Source organism: Meriones unguiculatus, chromosome 1 (assembly GCF_030254825.1).
Source record: "Meriones unguiculatus strain TT.TT164.6M chromosome 1, Bangor_MerUng_6.1, whole genome shotgun sequence".
Taxonomy (NCBI): Eukaryota; Metazoa; Chordata; class Mammalia; order Rodentia; family Muridae; genus Meriones; species Meriones unguiculatus.
In genome coordinates, this window is record NC_083349.1 from 40,308,645 (window position 1) to 40,327,809 (window position 19,165).

A 19,165-nucleotide genomic window follows, 5' to 3' on the forward strand; every position below is an offset into this window, starting at 1 on the left:
CCTTGAACTTGACATCCTTCTGTTTTCACTTACCAAGTGCTGGGATCATAGCGGTGTACTACCCTGCCAGGCAAATAAATATTTGAAAAATACAGACTTCAAGCATGGTAGGTGGGGAGGGAGGGGGAGAAAGGGATGAGGAACAACCACTACCCGTGAGAGGCAGTCAGATATTTGTGCTCAGAATGAACAAAAACCAAACCAAACTAACAACAACAAAAAAAACCCCGATATATAAAAATTGAATTACATCATTTAAAAATACAATTGGAACAAAGTAAGCTTATAAAAATTATTTGTGGGGCAATAGACATCAGGAACAAAGTGTCAAGTCCTTGGTTTTTATTTTCATTTTCCTTTTATATTCCAAATTAACGCACCGATTACCAAAACTTGTACAAATCAAGTATAGTGGATTACTTTTTGAAAACCTTTCCCCCTAGATCTGGAAGGTAATTTCTCCATTATTTCCTTTTTCTTTGCTTAATGCATTACAAGATCTAATCAAAAGTGCTACTTTAAATTTCGGAGACACAAAGTGGCACAAGGGTGCAAAAGGAGGTCAGCAACAATCCTCCTCCCGGTGTGGGCCGGTGAAGCGCGCGTGGAGCTGCCATCCGGAGGTCTCTGGGCAAAGGTCACCTCGGCACACCCCTGCTCGGGGAGCTACGGGGTACCTTCCTCCCTCCGTGACAAGTGAACCAAAATTCAATCAAAGCCTAGGCGCTCGGAGAGCGAGCCCAACCCAACAGCGAGGCGTCCTCCCGTGACCCGGAAGTGCTCGGCGGCCTGGGCGAGAGCGCGCCCGAGCCTGCGCGCGCGCGCCCCCGCGGAACTCCCGCCGGCGGCTGGGTTCTGCCGGAGGCGCGCCGGATCGCGGCGGCCGCCAACATGGCCGAGACGAGCGAGGAGGTGGCGGTGCTGGTGCAGAGGGTGGTGAAGGACATCACCAACGCCTTCCGCAGGAACCCGCACATGTGAGTCGCGCGCCCTGCGCCGCCGGGGTGGTCGGGGAGGCGGGCCGGGGCCGCGCTCTGGTCCACTCGCGGCGGCCGCTCGGGGCCCACGCGCGCTTCCGACAGGCGGAGAGCGGCTGGGACTGTCGCGCCGGGCCGGCTGGTCGTTACCGGGACGCGTGGCGGGCCAGCGTTGGGAAGCGATCTCCTAGAGCCCCGTCGGTGCGTGGAGTTTTCTGCCCTGCCCGGCGCGTCCCGGGAGTTGTGGCAACTCTTCTCCCCGCCGCCCTCCTCCTGGGTGCGCTTTGCTCCGCGGGCCGCTGCTGTGGGTCTCGTTGGCATCCCGTGCGCGGCAGTAGAGGGTTACCCACCCCATCAGACTCCCGCAACCCCCTTTCAAGTTAACTGAAGGTGATTGGAGGCAGGCTGCCTTTGACTCTTCCACTCACTTGTCACAAAATTGCAAAGCGAGTCGGATGTAACAGTTTTTGAAGGTGACCTAGGTGGATCTCTTAAAGCTGTTGCAAACTGGATACTTTTTTTTTTTTTTAATCAGAAGAGCATTAGAAGTTACAGAAGAGCATCCTACAGCATTCTTACCCAGCGCTGTTGCCTTCCAAAAGTTCACTACAGAACTGACACATATATTATCTCTTCCTTTTCTCTTTCCATTTTACTTGTTATTCTCTAGGAAGATAACTCTCAAGTTTGTATTTTTCTGGCGATCTCCGTTTAACGAATGTAAAGAAAGCTACTGAAGAGTTTACCTACATCTTTATACAAAAGAATAAGAAAGAAGTCAGTGTAGCCCATTTACCATCCCCCCCCCCCCCCGGGAAACAAACATGGAGTCCAGTTTTGTATTATTTTCTCATTGATTATACAATTTATTTTTAATACTTTTATCTTTTAAACTAAGAACACACGAATTATTTTTAAGCATTCGAGCCTCCTTGGTTTTTTTCGATTAAATGAAAGGCCAAACCTACATTTTAACAAAGTGTTCTTTTTCTCCAAGGTGGTGTTCCTAAAAGAATTTAGAAGTCCTCGGATGGCCTGCTCCCTTGTGGCAGTTAGGGGCCTAAAACTGTACTTCATTAAAGACAAAAGACCACTGACCTCTAAATATACCTGCCAGCTCTGTCAGCCTCCAAGTCTTCTTCCTTTCCTCTTTTGACTGCTGACTTTTTTTTAAGAATGAGTGTTTGGTGTGATTTCCTGGCAGTAGCCATAGTGGCTGCTGGGCCTTGTAAAGAATGCTTTGATGTCTTGTGTGTGAGTCTTTGAGGGCCTTTTTGAGAATTCCAGCAGCACTGCAAATAAGACACACATCCTAAAAAAAAAATGTTGGGCAAATGAAAGGTTCATTTTTTTCATCATTAGTGTTATTTTTTTTTCTAAAAGAAATTGTAGCAAAGGTTAGAAGTTTAATATAGTAATCGCTTTAGTTTTTCATCTTTGAAGTAGACTAAAAATATTAATATTTGACAAAACTAAGATTATGATAGTTAGGCAGGTTGACCCAGAGCAGTGTGGAGCAGGTCCCTGCTTTTCTGGATTTTAGTAAATTTTCCATACAGTAGAATTATCTTTTAAAATGTCTCGTATGGGGACTGAAAAATGGCTCGGAATTTAGGAATACTGGCTGTACTTCCAGAGGACGCAGGTTTAGTTCCCAGCACCCACATGGCAGCTCACAGCTGTCTGTAATTCCAGTTCCAGAGGATCTGACACCCTTACATAGACATACATGCAGGCAAAACACCAACACATTTAAAATAAATAAATCTTTTTTTTTTAAGTATTGTACATTGGACTTTACAGAAGTGCCAATATGTCTTTGCTTAATCTAGCCCATTTAGACTAACAAAGGCTGTATTTCTAGTTTTAAAACAGGGTTTTTTTTTCTACCTTTAAAGTTAGTATCTGAGAACAGTATTATAAAAGTTTTGCACCATTTATCTTTTGTTTCCCTTTCTCCAACATGAAATAGGTTGCCAACTTATTTGCTAACACCTGCTCTCTTAAATATATTAACTTTGTTTCTGTAGACCTATCTACCTGAAGCAGCCAGAGGTTCAGTATGTGAGATAGGAATGATTTTCCCCAGGTCAGTGGCTTCTTGATATTGGAAGGCTAAGGAGAATTCAAAGCACCAGAGTTAACCTGAGTCCCTCTACTCCTTGCCAGAACACTTTGCAGCGTGGAAAACACACTACAGATATTGTTTGCATGGGTGACCGGGGATCCTTTTGGATTCTGTGCCACTACTGGCTTGACCAAGGAATATTACCATGAGGTGTAGACCACGACTCCAAGTAGAAGACAGCTGTCCACTGTACTGCCTAATTAGGTCATCTTGTATCCAGTTTTTAATTGAATATCTACAGTGATTTGAGGTGCATATTCACTATGTGGGACAAGAAGTACAAAATATAGTTTGTATTAAAGCCAAATTTCTGGTATGATTGAATTGTACATCTGTTATACAAGACATACGTAGCTGTTGAACACTTGGAATATGCTTAATGTGAACAAGAAGTGAACTTTTAATTTTAAGCATAATAATCACATGAGAAGTGAGAACTGTGTTGTCTGGTGTGGCTTTAATGGAGACCTAAGACTTGACCTGCACAGATAACCCCTACAATAGAGTGCCCAGTGCAGGTGTGTTACCAGTGTTGTAAGTGCTGTCTCCTGGAAGAGAAGGGAGTCTGGGTGTATCCCATGGGAAGCAGCTTTTAACATGAACATCAAAGACTAGGTAGGATTTACAGTGTCAGAAGACTCTGGGAGCAGCATATTGATCAAAAGCAGCAAGATGTGATAGAAAAGATTACACAGGAACGGGTTACAGAAGTCCTTGGCTGTATGGCCTAGTTGTTGCATTCATGTGTATAGCAAAAGAACACTCCCATTTGACAGCCAAAATGCTAGTTCAGGGATGTCACTACCAGGAGCTGAGCACATAGATCAGTGTAGTTGAGAGAAGAGCCATCTCCTTAATGGAACTTCGAATCAATCAACAGCTTGTGAAAGTAGGCAGAGAGGGTAAGAAAACCATCATGAACAGCGGTACACAGGACACTTCATTTGAATTACAATGTCAAGATAGTTCTCCCAGGGAAACTAGCATTTGAGTTGAGACACAAGTGAGGAAAAAACCCTAACCTTGGACATACACAGAGTATTTACTTGAGCAAATGGTTAAACACAGGACTCTAAATTTTTCTAGAAACTTAAAAATATAGGGGAAAGGAGTTTGTGGTAGTGAAAGGGTCAGGAGCCCCTCATAAAAGGCTTTTCGGGGAAGAATAATTGGAAATTGATGCTTATCGTCATTATAAACATTTAAATTCCAATTATGCAGGGGATCTTAAATGTTAATTTCAAAGTTTTGTCAAAAGCTTTATGTCCGATGTGACCTCACTTTCTATAAAAATACTTAAAGAGGACAAAAAGACATATAACAAGCATTACTAACAGTAGAGACAGGCTTTTAGTTTGTATTTTCCCTGAATTTTCTATGTTTTCTTGAGTATGAGATTATAATTTAAGTTAAACTGGAGACCTAGATTCTTAAGTTATCTGCAAGTAATATTGGCTTCAGGTCATCTTCTTAAGCTCAATGGACTTCATCCTATAAAAGGAGACATAAAAATGAACCTTCGTCATTTTAACGTGATTTAGAATCCTAAATCTGAAGAAATTAGAAAGTGATCTAAAGGAATAGATACAGAAACCTAAATTGAAACAGTCTGTTATTTGAAAGCTTAAGGATCACACATCTTCCTAAAGAAAATGCTGTAATACTTTTTGGAAGTGACAAAGGATTAGCATTCTTTGCCTCAGCTTTCTGTTGTCTCCTAACTTGACACTGACCTCAGGCTATTATATGAATTGATAACCTTTATCTTTGCCCAGCACTTCAGAGTTTGCCACATTCTTCACCTTTGGTTTTCCTTACAGACAGGGAAGATCTTTCTATAGTTCAGATGAGCAGCCCAGAGGTAGAAAGGAGACTGATTAGTCAGGGCTGTTATCAAGAGCTTTTGTCTCTATACAACACTTCATCTCTTCATTTGAAGCCTGGGCTGTGCTGTACATTCTTTGTAGACCAGGCTGGCCTCGAACTCACAGAACTCACCTGCCTCCGCCTCCCCGAGTGCTGGGATTGCAGGCATGTGCCACAGTGCCAGGCAAAAGGTTTACATTATTAGGACTCATTCTATTTATGCGGAAAGCTAAGAGCACACTAGCCCATTTCCTTTATTGGGCATAGAGTATAGATCTTTCCTTTTACAGATGGGGAAAAGTGAGGTCTGTCAAGGCTAAAGTTGCATATACATCTCTGTTTCCTGTACAGTGTATTACAAAGAACAGAGGTTATGTTCTCTGGCAGTAACCTTGGAAAGCTGTGTGAGTGTCAGGGAGGAGCAAGGAAGACTGTGTATGCAGTTGCACAGGCTTCCCTACCGCTCTTTGTTTTTTGAAATCTCACCTGTAATCCCAGCACTCTGAGAGGCAGAGGCGGGATCTCTGAGTTTGAGGCCAGCCTGGTCTACAAAGAGTCCAGGACAGCCAAGGCTACATAGAGGAAACCCTGTACCAAGAAAGAAAGAAGGAAGGAGGGAAGGAAGGAAGGAAAGAAGGAAGGGAGAGAAAGTAAGGAGGGAGGGAGGGAGGGAGGGAAAGGAAGGAAGGGAAAGAAAGAAAGAAAAAGAAAGAAAGAAAGAGAAAGAAAGAAAGAAAGAAAGAAAGAAAGAAAGAAGGAAAGAAAGAAAGAAAGAAAGAAAGAAAAGAAAAGAAAAGAAAAGAAAAGAAAAGAAAAGAAAAGAAAAGAAAAGAAAAGAAAAGAAAAGAAAAGAAAGTTTCTTGGAGGGGTAGCCAGTCACAGCAGTGTGTTTTTTAATTCTGCAGATGGCTTTGTCCTATAATTTAGGGACCAAATTAGCAATTGGATATTTTATATCTAGTACAACTATAGTGGCAAAACTTGTTTTTAACATTGTGAATTTAAATTTAAAAACCTCCTCCCAAACAGTGTATCCAAAAGCTGGGATTCTTTTATTCCTGCTAATGTAACATTTATGTTTTTAGCTCTTGGAGTTCCTTGAAGTGTTATAAGTAATTATTAGATCTCGGAGAACACAATCTCCTGAGTAATTAAGTTGAGGAGTTGGTTTTTCATTTGATTGTGCTAATTTTAGGTCGCTCATTTTGTTTGAGGTAGGGTCTCACTGGGTAGTCCCAGCTGGCTTGGAATGCAGTATGTAAACCAGGCTGGCCTTGAACTCACAGATATTCTCCTGCCTCTGCCCCTCAAGTGCTGGGCTTAAAAAAGTTATTTTTATTAGTAGATTATTTTCTAAAACATTTATCTTCATACAGTAAAATACAAACACCAGGAAACATTATTCTAGTAACTAGGCGTGGCTAGTTGTGCTTGGAATGAACTGGTTGGATTCAGGTTCTTATCTTTGAATACAGATACAAAGATGGTTTTGAACACTGAGTATTGACTGCAGGTACTCTCTCAGTGTTTTCCTCACAGAACTTCATTTGTGTTACAGGAAGAGCCAGGTGATAACCTTTTACTGTAGATAAGGACAGCCTTGCTGACAAACTTTGTAAGTCTGTGGGACTCTCATTATTCGGTTTTCATTTGTTTGTTTGTTTTTATTATCAGAAACTAAAAATATGCCGTATATTCTGTGAAGGATTTTTGTGCAGTGATAGTACTAGTGTGTGTTGGTATGAAAAGAGACCTCTTAAATCTACTGAACGAGTTGTATGTCCCAAATTTTCTGGAGAGTTAAGTTACTTTGGAAGAAATGTTAGCATCCTTATTTTTTGATACATTCCTGTGATCAGTAGAAAATGGGCTGCCTTTGAACTAACCAGTTTAGAGGTTTCTCTGGGTAGGTTTATTTTAGATCTATGCTTCCTGTGACTCGTGATGGTGACTTAACAAACAAGGAGATTTTTCTTATAATCTGTAATTAAACAGTTTGTCCTTTTTTAAAGTATCTGTCAGACTGCTCTCTTCTTGGCAAAGGAATCCTGGGAACTTAAAAGGCCACGTCACACATAAATTCTGAAGATCAAGTTTTTATTCTTTAAATTTTTTTTGTTGGGAGAAAGGGAGACGGCACCTTCCAGTTGTGTAACTTCTGCCTTTTATTTTTTGAGACAGGATTTCCGTGTGTAACCCTGACTCTCCTAGGACTTACTCTGTACTCTATAGACCAGGCTGGCCTTGAACTCACAAAGATTTGCCTGCCTCTCCCTCCTGAGTGATGGGTGTGTGTCACCATTGGCTTTAAAAAAAAAAGAAAGAATTCCATAAAAACGAAAATCTTCCTCATTGCTTTTCTCAAAAAAAAAAAAAAATCTCCATATCTTTTCAAGGAAAATTTAATGTATCTTTATACATATATATTTAAAATTATATGAAAGACTTTTTCATTGTGATGATTTGCTTCCTGCATGTATTCTTGGCAGGTACCAGTATATGCAGGCTTGCTGCTTTATTTAGCAGTTAGCACACTGGTGAGCTGTGCTTGATTTACTGACACTATGCTGTGAAACAACTGGACTGTTTCCTGTCTTGCTGCAGTGTTGTATGGGGGGGGGGCGGTCAATTGCAAGATCAGAGTATGTGCTTTAAAATTCTGAAAGCTGTTTTCAGATTGCCACCTGAAGATAGGCTGAATCTTCACTCCTGCCAGAGGGAGGACTGCAGTGTGCCATGTCCCCTGAACTCCTGCTGTTACCAGCAAGCTACAAACTGCATTTAAAAAGTTGTTTGTTGCTACAACTCCGGTAGATGAACTTGGTTATATTCTTAAGAGAATTAAATATGGGAGGTTTTTAAAATGCTTTGTGGAATTAGAAAAAAAAAATTAAAGCCCAGTAATATCCTCAGTTTCTTTTTCTGCCTTCCGTATTTAGAGATGAAATTGGCCTGATCCCATGCCCCGAAGCGAGATATAACCGAAGTCCCATAGTCCTGGTTGAGAACAAACTCGGTGTGGAGAGCTGGTGTGTCAAGTTCTTATTGCCGTATGTCCACAACAAGCTCCTTCTGTACAGAATGAGAAAGCAGTGGCTGAACAAGGATGGTGAGTATGAGCCTGTTTTCCCCTCGGGGAGGAGCCCTTGCTTGGGGGTTGGCATTCCTGGACTCTAGGTTTGGCTCTCTTCTGCCCTGCCTAAGCAGGTGCTTAGCCTCTCTGTCAAATGAGGAGGTTAGACTTGATCGTTAGTATCCTGTTTCTAACCACAGTGATTAGAATGGAAGTGTCTCAGGCAGAAGTCAAGCCAGCTGCTGCAAGCCACCACAGTTTTGTGTGTTCATGTGCCAAGGTCATTTGTAAAATTTTATTTAAGGATAGTACCATTTAATTAAAAAAAAAAAAGAGGTGTGTGAGCATCACCAAACAGTTTTCTAGTTCCTATATATAACACCTGCTTTCTGACCCCTTAGTATGTTATGGACAATAGCACTTATTTTGGAGCAGTTCAAAGGCGTTAGACAAGGAGCCCTCATAGTCTCAGTGCGTCCCCATCTGTGGTCATGAGTGTGCTGTTCTCTGTAAGTCCCAGTGAGAAAGTGAAAAATAAGAAAAAAAAAAAAAAAAGAGAAAATTTTGGCTTTTACTTCATGGTCTTGTTGCAACTCTTTATGACACTGATAATCCCTAACTACCCTACCAGGTCTCTTTTCCAGAGTTTCCTCAGGCCAAGCCTGAGGTCTGTGTGTCCTTTCAGGCTGCCCTCAGGTCTCATTTCTGTGGAGTGTTCATCTCAGACCGTGTCCTCTTGGCCTCTTGTAAGGCCCTTCCTCTTCCCTCATACAGCAGCATCTGCAGAAGTGCCCAGTGCACCTGGAGGATGGTTCTGAAAGAGAACTTGATTTTAAACAATTTTAATTACCAGATCAGTAGCCATCACCAGGGGCTGCTCTTAGCAGAAGCTGTGCTGAGGACTGAAGGCATAAAAGATGAGTAATACATGTTTCCTTTAAATACAAAGTCTCAAGTTGAGTACCAGAAAGCCTCACATCTGAGTCCTCTGATTTTTTTTTCAATACAGGTTAATAGCACTTTTTTCTTTGTGGACCATTTTATTGGTCCTCTGATTCTTGTTTCTGATTCGCAGTTGCTGCCTAAACCTGGTGTGATGTTAATGGCATGACCTGAATTTAGGTATTTGGCTTTCGTTAGGTGTCCTTCTTTATTCTATAACCATGGCATAGGGGTTCCAGGAGCCCCAGGACTCCACCAAGTTACTTTTTGCCGAACGAAGCTGTTATTATTCTTACGCTGGTGTAACTGAGCCAGTGCACACTAACGGAGCAGAGTTAACTGTCTCAGAAGAAATGGTAAGAGGTTTTGAGGATCCAGTCTAAGCTGTCTCATAGCATTAGACTGTGCCCATTCTATGCCTTAGCTTCACCCACCTTTGTCACGTGGCCATCCAAATCCTTCTCTGCATTTCAGGTTCTTGATGGTGCCATGCTGCAGACTTTGCCATCCTCTCATGATTTCAGTCTTGATAGCCCCACAGGACACTCTCAGGAGGACAGCAGAGACAAGTTCGGATTTTATCTTGGTCTAGATAAGAACTAACCTCTGTTAATCTAAGGTGTACGCAGGAGGGGAGCATAGTTCAGCGCGGTGCCACAGGCTACTCAGGTCAGACATGTGTTGTATTGTCAGCAAAAGAAGTAAATCTCTGCGTTGATGTCTGAAAATGCTAATGCAAAACTATTGTGCCAAGTTTAGAAACTAAGACATTTAGGACACAGCTGAATCTTGCTAAAGAAAGAGAAATTCAACATTTTTAGGAAAATACCATTTCTTTGAAACTGTTTTTGCTTGGTTTGTTTTTTATAGAAAGTACTGTGTTTATAAAAACAGCCAAAAATAGAAGGCTGATAATTTAAAGAAATATTTTAGTATCTAACTGATTAGACCAGAATCCTGCAACAGAATCATAACTCAATGACTTTTATCATCAGAGTAGATTTTTTAATTTAATTTAATTTTTATTAATTACAGTTTATTCACTTTGTATCCCAGCTGTAGCCCCCTCCCCCATCCCCTTCCAATTCCACCCTCCCTCTTCTTCTCCTATGCCTCTCCCCAAGTCCAGTGATAGGGGATGTCCTCCTCTCTTTCCATTTGACCCTAACTATCAGGTCTCATTCAGACTGGCTGCATTGTCTTCTTCTGTGGACTGGTAAGGCTGCTCCTCCCCCAGGTGGACATGATCAAAGAGCCAGCCCCTGAGTTTATGTCAGAGACAGTCCCTGTTCCCATTACTAAGGAACCCTCTTGGACACTGAGCTGCCATGGGCTACATCTGTGCAGGGGTTCTAGGGTATCTCCATGCATGGTACTTGTTTGGAGTGTCAGTCTCACAAAAGACCTCTGTGTGATATTTTTTGGTTCTGTTGCTCTCCTTCTGGAGCTCCTGGCCCTTCCAGGTCTTTCTGTTTCCCCCTTCTTTCATAAGATTCCCTGCACTCTGCCCAAAGTTTGGCTATGAGTCCCAGCATATGTTTTGATACCCTGATGGGTAGAGTCTTTCAGAGGCCCTCTGTGTTAGGCTCCTGTCCTGTTTCCTCTTTTTTCCCTCTTCTGATGTGCATCCCATTTGCCTTTCTGAGTGGGGATTGATCATCTCAGCCAGGGTCCTCCTTCTTGCTTAGCTTCTGTAGGTGTACAGATTTTAATATGATTATCATATATGTCTAATATCCACCTATAAGTGAGTATATACCATGTGTGTCTTTCTTCTTCTGGGATACGTCACTCAGGATGATCTTTTCCAGTTCCACCATTTGACTGCAAATTTCATGATTTCCTTGTTATTAATTGCTGAGTAGTATTACGAAAATGGTTGAGCAATTGGCCTTGTTGTATACTTGAGCATCTTTTGGATATATGCTGGATCTTGAGGAAGCGCTATTCCTAATTATCTGAGAAAGCGCCAGATTGATTTCTAAAGTGGTTGTATAAGTTTACATTCCCTCCAGAATGGAGGAGGGTTCCTCTTTCTCCTCATCCTCTCCAGCATGTGTTGTCACTTAAGTTTTTGATCTTAGCCATTCTGATGGGTGTAAGGTGAAATCTCAGGGTCATTTTGATTTGCATTTCCTAGGATGTTGAGCATTTCTTTAAGTGTTTCTCTTGCCATTTGATGTTCCTCTATCAAGAATTCTCTGTTTAGCTCTGTTCCCCAATTTTTAATTGCATTACTTGATTTGTTGCTTTTCAACTTCTTTAGTTCTTTATATATACTGGGTATTAGCCCTCTGTCAGATATAGGGTTGGTGAAGATCCTTTCCCAGTCTGTAGGCTGTCGTTTTTGTTCTGAGGACAGTGTCCTTAGCTTTATAGAAGCTTTTCAGTTTCATGAGGTCCCATTTATTTATTTATTTATTTATTTATTTATTTATTTATTTATTTCCAGAGCTGAGGACTGAACCCAGGTCCTTGCGTTTGCAAGGCAAGCGCTCTACCACTGAGCTAAATCCCAACCCCAAATTCCCATTTATCGGTTGTTGCTCTTAGAGCCTGTGCTGTTGATGTTCTGTTCAGGACATTGTCTCCTGTGTCAATGAGTTCAAGGCTCTTCTCCACTTTTTCTTCTAACAGGTTTAGTGTGTCTGTTTTTACATTGAGGTCTTTAATCTATTTGGACTTTAGTTTTGTGCAGGGTGATAAGTATGGCTCTATTTGTGTTTTTCTGCATGTAGATATCCAGTTAGACCAGCAACATTTGTTGAAGAAGCTACCTTTTTTCCATTGTATGGTTTTGGCTTCTTTGTAAAAAATCTGGTGTTCATAAGTGTATGGGTTTATTTCTAGGTCTTCTACTCGAATAAGTAGATTTATTTTTTAAACCCGAGTTTATGTCTCATGCTCATTAATGATCTAAATTACTTAGATATTTGAAAGAAATGTTTTTTAGTTATTTTTTAAATAATTTTTGAAGTTATTTATTTACTATGTATATAATGTTCTATCTGCCTGTATACCTACCTACACACCAGAAGAGGGCACCAGATCTCATTTTAGATGGTTGTGAGCGACCGTGTCTTTGCCGGGAACTGAACTCACGACCTTTGGAAGAGCAGTGTTCTTAACCTCAGAGCCATCTCTCTAGCCCCTTATTTATTTTATTATTATGCTCCTATCTTATTTCTTTGTTCTCTCAGAGCCAATGAACAGAGCCAATGAATTATTAGCATTCTTTAGATGGTACTCGAAGTCTAATTACCAGTGTGGTCTCCATCCCATACCCAGCATCAGAGATTGCTGGCTCTTGGCCCCTAGTCTGATGTTCATCTACAGACCCATTTCATTTTGGCTTATATGTTTCAAAACCGTCCTTAACTAGTTGATTTTTTAAATCAACTGTCCTTGTTAAAATCACTGTTTAAAATTTCTGTCCTTGCTTGAAAACTCAGTTGGCCTCAGTGCTCAAGTTTCTACCTAGCAGAAGTAACCTACAATTTTCTTAACTGGGCACGCCTTCTGACTAAACTTCTTTGTACCAGTCAGACTCTGAGTGTAGAGCCTCTTGGCACTTATGTCATTGTTTTGCTGCCTTGTGACTTGTATTTGAACCCTGCACCCATTTGTGTTTGTAGTATTGAATCTGTATTCCAGCCCCAGTCCACACTGTTCCATTCTCTGACTTCACTGTGTGCCACTTCCTTATTTTGCCTTTGTGTTGTCATTGTCAGCCTGGTTGCCAGCATTGTCAAGCCGAATTCACACTCATCTCCAGAATCCTGTCTGCTTCAGGAAGCAGCTGATGGGAGTCGTTTATTTGGGTGACTTTCATAGTTTATGCTACTTACCATAGTGGATTGTATTTTGTTGTTCAAACACTTTGCTGCTGGATTGTGTATCAGTTAGAACAAGGATTATGGCTCTTACTCAGTTAAGTGCCAAAGTGACCCTTGAGGGATGATTAGCAAGAATTCTTAGCTTAGTCCACCGTTCCAGGTTTGTATACTGAAATACATAGCTTTAGCTTAAGCTTCTTTTTATGTGGTACTTGGGTGTAGTTTGGAAGGAGATTAATCAGTATATTATCTTGAATTTCTTTAGTTTTAGGTGCATTGAAGCCATTCTCTGTCAGAGATAGTAGTAAAACCAGGACTCTTGGTGGAATAAAGTACAGCAAAGAAAAAAGTGTATCAATTTAACCTCTGACTTTGGTAGTATCTGTGTGTGCTTTGTCTTGTCCCAGCAGTCATTTAGCTGCTTCTCTGAGTATGATGTGCCCAGATTCATTTTCTGCCCGTGAGATAAAATGGGTTAGTCATACGTTGGAATGTGTATAGTAAGCACATATTTACTTGGCTTGTGTTTTGTTTTTGAAGAGAGATGTTTGATTTCAGGAGTCTGTAGGACTTTCAGTAGCTCACGTCTTCTGGATAAGGCTGTAGAGGAAATGGTCTGTAGTCAGTGACATTTAGAGAGTAAAATCATTACTGTCAATTGTTACTTATGCGTGTTTATCTTTAGAGGTTGGTTTATCCTTCCTGTATAGGACAAAGCATTTGCCAAAAGTGTGATAGCATCTGCTCTGCAGACCTGAAAAGTTGGAGTATCAGCAGTCTGAAGTTAAATTACTTAGTCTCTTCCTTCCTTTCTTCTCCTTGAAAGGCAGTACTGACTGAGACCTTAAGATTTCTTTGTATACCTCTTTGGTTTCTAAACTCGTTACTTTGTCTTGGTTGGCTGGTTCCTGGCCTTGTACTTTCCCCTGACTTCTTGCCCCAGAACTTGACTTCTAAATCAGGAAAGATGAGAAGTTTGTGAAGAGGAGAAAACCCTGGTTGCACTTAATTGCAGACACCACTGATGGCTGTCAAGGCTGCTGATGCTCTCTTTTTGTGGAAAGAATCACAGGGACCGAGAGCCAGTGTATTCAAGGAGTAGGACAGCTTTTGGAACAATTACAGACGTCAAAGAAACCACAGCTTCCCTATCACATATAAACCTTTCCATGTACTCTAAGTATGTGCCTGGGTGGGGTCCTGATGGCTGTTCTGTAAGGTTAGGAATTTAACGAGGTTCAGTGTAACCATAGTTACGTCTTTCTGCTGTAGATGTGCTGTGCTCCATCGTCTCTCTGATAGCACACTGTATATGACATCACACTGCTTTGGCTTTCCCATACTTTCCGTGGTCTGCAGTGTCTTCACCAGTACACTCCTTCATAGTCTCCATGTAAACTAGTAACAGTTAGTCAGGAAGCCAGCAAGTTTTCCGCCACTACAACGAACAAATTTGTGATAGAGAAATGGGAAAGCTAGAAAAACAGAACAGTACATGTGCTGTGGTGAGGACCAAGCTCATACGAGTGGTCTGTGCTGCCACCGAGGACCATATCTGTTTAGTTCCGAGATCCTGCTGCAGCTGGAGTCTGTGTTAACATCCATCAAAGGCCATGTCTATGTCTGTGGTCTCTGCTGCTGTCTGAAGCCATGTTGATGTCCTCAGGCCATGCTGCCTGTGGGGGCCATACTGATTTCAGTGGACTGCACTGCCATCTGTGGTTATGGTGATGTCCATTGTTCAGACTGCCTCCAAGGGACATGTCTGTGGTCCTACTGCAGCTGGGGCCCAACTTAGTGGACGGTGCTGTTGCCAGAAACCATGTAGAAGCTCATGATCCATGCTCCCACTGACAAGGAGCAAAGATATCACTTCTGTGGTGATATCAATGACTGCAGACACAGTTGAGAAAGAGGGACGTGAAAGGCTTCTGTGACAATCCCTACCTCCACCTTAAACCCCTCCCCCCCCCCAAAAAAAAAGGAACAGCCTAAACAGGAATCCATCAAAGAGAACTTTTTAAAAGTGTGATAGGATACTGAAGAGTAGCTCTCCATAATTGATGGCTTCTGGCAGAGGTGTAGGAGGGGAAGGACTCAGTTCTGGGTAAGGGCAGGTCACCAAGAGTTTGACCATGCTCCAGTGAGTATATAGAAAATACAAATTGGACTTGGTTGTTTTATTATTATTATTAAATTAATTATTTTTATTTTCTTTTGTGGGGGATGTCACAAGGTTATGGGACAGACATGGAAGGACTGAAAAATGAATGTGGTATGTATTTTAAAGTGCCACACACTCAACAGATCTAAATATGAAGAGATTTATTTGGGGAAGGAAAGGGGAAAAAAGAGGAAAAGAGAAAGAGGAGAGAAATGTCCCTCAAAGAGAGAAAAGTCAGAGAGGAGAGAAGAGAAAAAAACTGAAACAAAGAGAGAGAGTAGGTGGGAGTGGCAGATGGGTTATATCTGGAGCACCTGGTCCAGGGGATGATAGGATGTAGGTGGTGACATAGGACATTACCAGGACCCTAAAGGCCCCTGAAGGCAGGCCAGTTGAATTGCCCGCACAACATAACAGTCAGAGTGCATAATGTGAAATTCCCAAAGAATGGATAAAAATATTAAGTTAAAAAAAAAAAAAGAATTAGTCATAGCTTCTTTAGAAGGCCCCAAATGTGGTATATGTCCTTTGTTTGACCTTTTCAGCAAGAAAATAACTTTATGAAGGGTAAAATCGGGTCTTATTAGAATTATACTCTTTCTTTGAGTCCTGGGCCTGTTTAATCAACTCATTGTTGATACTTAGAATATTTGTGGAATTAAGTGAATATAGAACATTATATTAGTTTCCTTGGCAAACATTAAATTAATGCCAAAAACTATTAAAAATGAAAGAAAACAGAGATGACTTAGATTGTTCTTTATGTGCACAGCACACTTGCATGTAGAAACTTGCAGTGAAGAAAGTATGGGGCACAAGTTGGTGTTTGTAGCTCTAGCTCCTCAAGTTTTTTGGAGTGTTTAGAGTGATTGTACTAGAACCATAGATGCTAAACAATTGGTGATCTTCATTAAAGATTTTGTGAGAATAGAATAATTGATAGTTTACTAGAGCATTTTTAAGTGACTACATGAGATGCTTACGTGTTTGCTCTTATGTTTGAAGTTTATCTTCTATGAAGCACTGAAAGCATCTCATTTATCTGTTACAGACAGGCATTTCAATTGCAGTAAGTGATATGCCAAAAGTCTCAGGGTTAACCTTGTCAGAAACTAATTAACCAAAACTCCAAATCTCAGGGCTAGATAGATGCCTCAGTGGTTAAGAGCACTGAATGCTTTAACATACGACCTGGGTTCAGTTCCCTGTGCTCACACAGTAGCTCACAGCTGTCTGTAACTCCAGTTCCAGGGTATCCAATGTCCTCTTCTGGCCTCCACCAGCACCAGGCACACATGTGGTGTGCAGACATAATATAGACAAAGATTCTATATACATAAAATAGAAATAATCTCTAAGAACTCTCTTAAGTTTCATTTTCTTTCTGTAAAGTCGAACAAAAATGTCTTGGAACAGAACTATGAGAAGTGCTGCTCCCAACAGTGCTACATAGTGTTTATCAGTGAGTTCTGTATTGTATACACTTGGCATTTAGTATAACTGGCACAGTTAGCTACTTTAGCATTATGTCTTTATATTGATAATGCAGTTCTAAAATGATCTTCAATTTTAGAAAGAACAAAATGTCCAGAATTGGCCAATTCGGTGTTTTTAAAAACAAGCTTATGGAGCTTATTTGTATCTATGGACATTTTATTAAGACCGTGAAGAATATCTAGTGACTATGAGTAGCATTTCCTCAGTGAACTGAAAATAGTAAACAAAAATGAAAAGTGATCATATGACTGAAGATTAAACATGTAAGATAAAACATAGTAGAGTGTTTTTCTTTTCAGCCATCATATTGCTATTTTAAAATACAGTTATGTTAGGATTGGACATAAGTAGTCACCTCAGCCCCTGGCAGTATAAAATTGTTACAGTCCATTTAGAAGACAGTCTGTAACGCAGTAGGAGTCACATTGATTTTTATATTGTTTTGCTGTGGTGGTTCTCTTTCAGGAAATATATCCTAAGAAAACAGTCTTTAAAAATGATTACTGTACTTTTATCATTCCTATCACTATGTAAAATATGTAAAAGGAATTTTTTTTGCAGCAAAATGTAAATTGGATTGTGGGTAGTTTTTCTTTCCTCCCTTTGAAACCTTCTGTATAGTTATTGCTAGAGACGTTAGTAGAATTAGAGGAATGGTGGCTTCAAAATTGTTTCTTAGTGCAAATTAGATTACTTCCAGTTCTCCTAAAAGGATGGAAGATCGATTATTCCTTATGGGTATTGCAAAGCTGTTAACTTGTAAAATAATACAAATCACAAATAGAAGAAAATCTTGAGGATAACAGCCCTATCACTGACATCTTGCAAAAGTGTGCCTGTCATTAAAATTAATATGACCTGAAATGCAGGTTGTAATGAAAGAGAGTGGAAGAGGACCTTCAAGGAAACCAGGCTTCCACAGGCAGGACTTGTTCTTAATGTGGCTGTCTTCTTTTTAGAACTGATCGATGTCACCTGCACCCTTCTGCTTCTCAACCCAGACTTCACCACTGCATGGAATGTGAGGTATGTCATTTCCTTCCGTGGTAAAATGAAGTTTGTCTGTATTTCTGAAGACATAACCCTGGGAGTTTGTTAGCTACTCGAAAAATGAAATAGAAACTATTCGTCCATAGCATCCTGTGTTTACTTCCTATACAAATTCTTTGTAATATCTCCACGACAGTTCTAACATCTGCACTGGGTCTCTTGTAACTGTCTATTTTCTATAAGCATTTTCCCCCTAAAATATAGATAGTGCTGCTGAGCTACATCAGACTGTTTGATGCCAGCTGGGTTTTCTTCCCTTGTTTGGGGATTACAGGCACTTTGCATGAGTGATTGCGTCACTAGGCATTGCTTGGAAGTCTAGCTGCACCGGAGTGCAGGGAGAATGTGTGGGATGAGGACTGTAGGCCGCTGGCCCTGAGTCTTCATTCCCATAACCACTGGGAAGCTGTGAGAACGGCACTTGAAGTGGCTGACATTCTGGGGTTGAAAGAGGGATCATATTTGATCATTTTTTATTGTCTTTGCTTTTGGTTTTTAAGTAAAATGACCGAAATGTGTATATGGGCTTAAATCAACTAGTATTTCATCAGATTAAAACAAATTTTCTAAGAAGAAAGCAGAATATGAATAATAAGTAAAATGAAGTCTTTTGAATGTTCTGAATTATTTTAAGTTTTCCCACAGGAAAGAACCATAAAAATTGTAATTCTTTATTATTGGAGATTACTTGAATTATATTTTATTTAACTCTCTGTGTATTTTAAACAAGATCACATTACAATACTGGATTTTGTATTTATAACTTATTTTTAAGAATATAGGTGACGTCCATCCTGGACATTTTCTGAGGTGTTTGAAAAGTAGTGATCTTTCTTCTGCTTTGAGTGAGTTCATGAGTCTCCCCCACCACACACACACTTCAGCTTTCACATCTGTAAAGTTGGAGTATTTGGTTGAACTATATGAACTTTTTTTTTTTTTCAGTCCATCAGAACCGGTTGAACCTAGTACTCAAGTTTCTAGTAAAAGGAACTGGGCCTACTGGAGAAATGATCTAGTCAAAGACTAAGGCAGGGAATATACAAAATGAGCGTGGAACATCTTAGAGCCAGAGTGTAAAGAAAGTACTGTTAAAAATAAAATGGGGGGGGGCTGTTAAAGGGGCACAGGAACCAGCTGAGAGAACTTCTGAGAATGATTTCAGCAGAAAAATACACACAGTAGGCCCTTTTTATCTTGGGAAGATCTGTTCTGAGGCCCCATGCCTTCAGACCTGTGACTGCTGGATGTATACAGCATGGACATACTGGGCAACAAATTTCCATCCTGAATTGTGCAGCATGAGACTCCATCAGATGCTCAGATAATATCAAATGTTATTTAAAAGAGGGATTATTTCTGAAATTTTCCATTTAAAGTGTTCAAACCATGGTTGATTCTTGTCAGAGGTTTTTGTTGCTGTGATAAAACACCGTGGCCCAGATCAGCTCAGGGAGGAAAGGATTTATTTTAGCTTAGAAGTCTCAGGTCACACAGTCCATCGCTGAGGGAAGTCAGAGCAGGAGCTCAAGGAAGGAACCTGGAGGCAGGAACTGAGGCAGAATAAAATGAAAGAACACTGCCTACTGGCTTGCTTCCATTGCTCAGCCCACTTTCTCACATAACTCAGGA

At 40.8% G+C, this 19,165-nt stretch overlaps 1 protein-coding gene across 2 annotated transcripts in view; it reads left to right on the top strand.

Annotated features, from left to right (window-relative positions):
* Window positions 1-778: 778 nt before the first annotated feature.
* Ptar1 (protein prenyltransferase alpha subunit repeat containing 1) overlaps window positions 779-19,165 on the top strand; it is a 43,609-nt gene continuing 25,222 nt past the window's right edge. Inside the window, exons 1-3 of one of the 2 annotated variants that reach the window (XM_060387624.1) lie at window positions 779-977; window positions 7,911-8,080; window positions 17,443-17,509. In XM_060387624.1, coding sequence (XP_060243607.1) covers window positions 892-977; window positions 7,911-8,080; window positions 17,443-17,509 — 323 coding nt within the window. In that variant the 5' untranslated portion in view covers window positions 779-891. The remainder of the gene's footprint in view (window positions 978-7,910; window positions 8,081-17,442; window positions 17,510-19,165) is intronic. The other variant, XM_021648967.2, reaches the window with a different exon arrangement.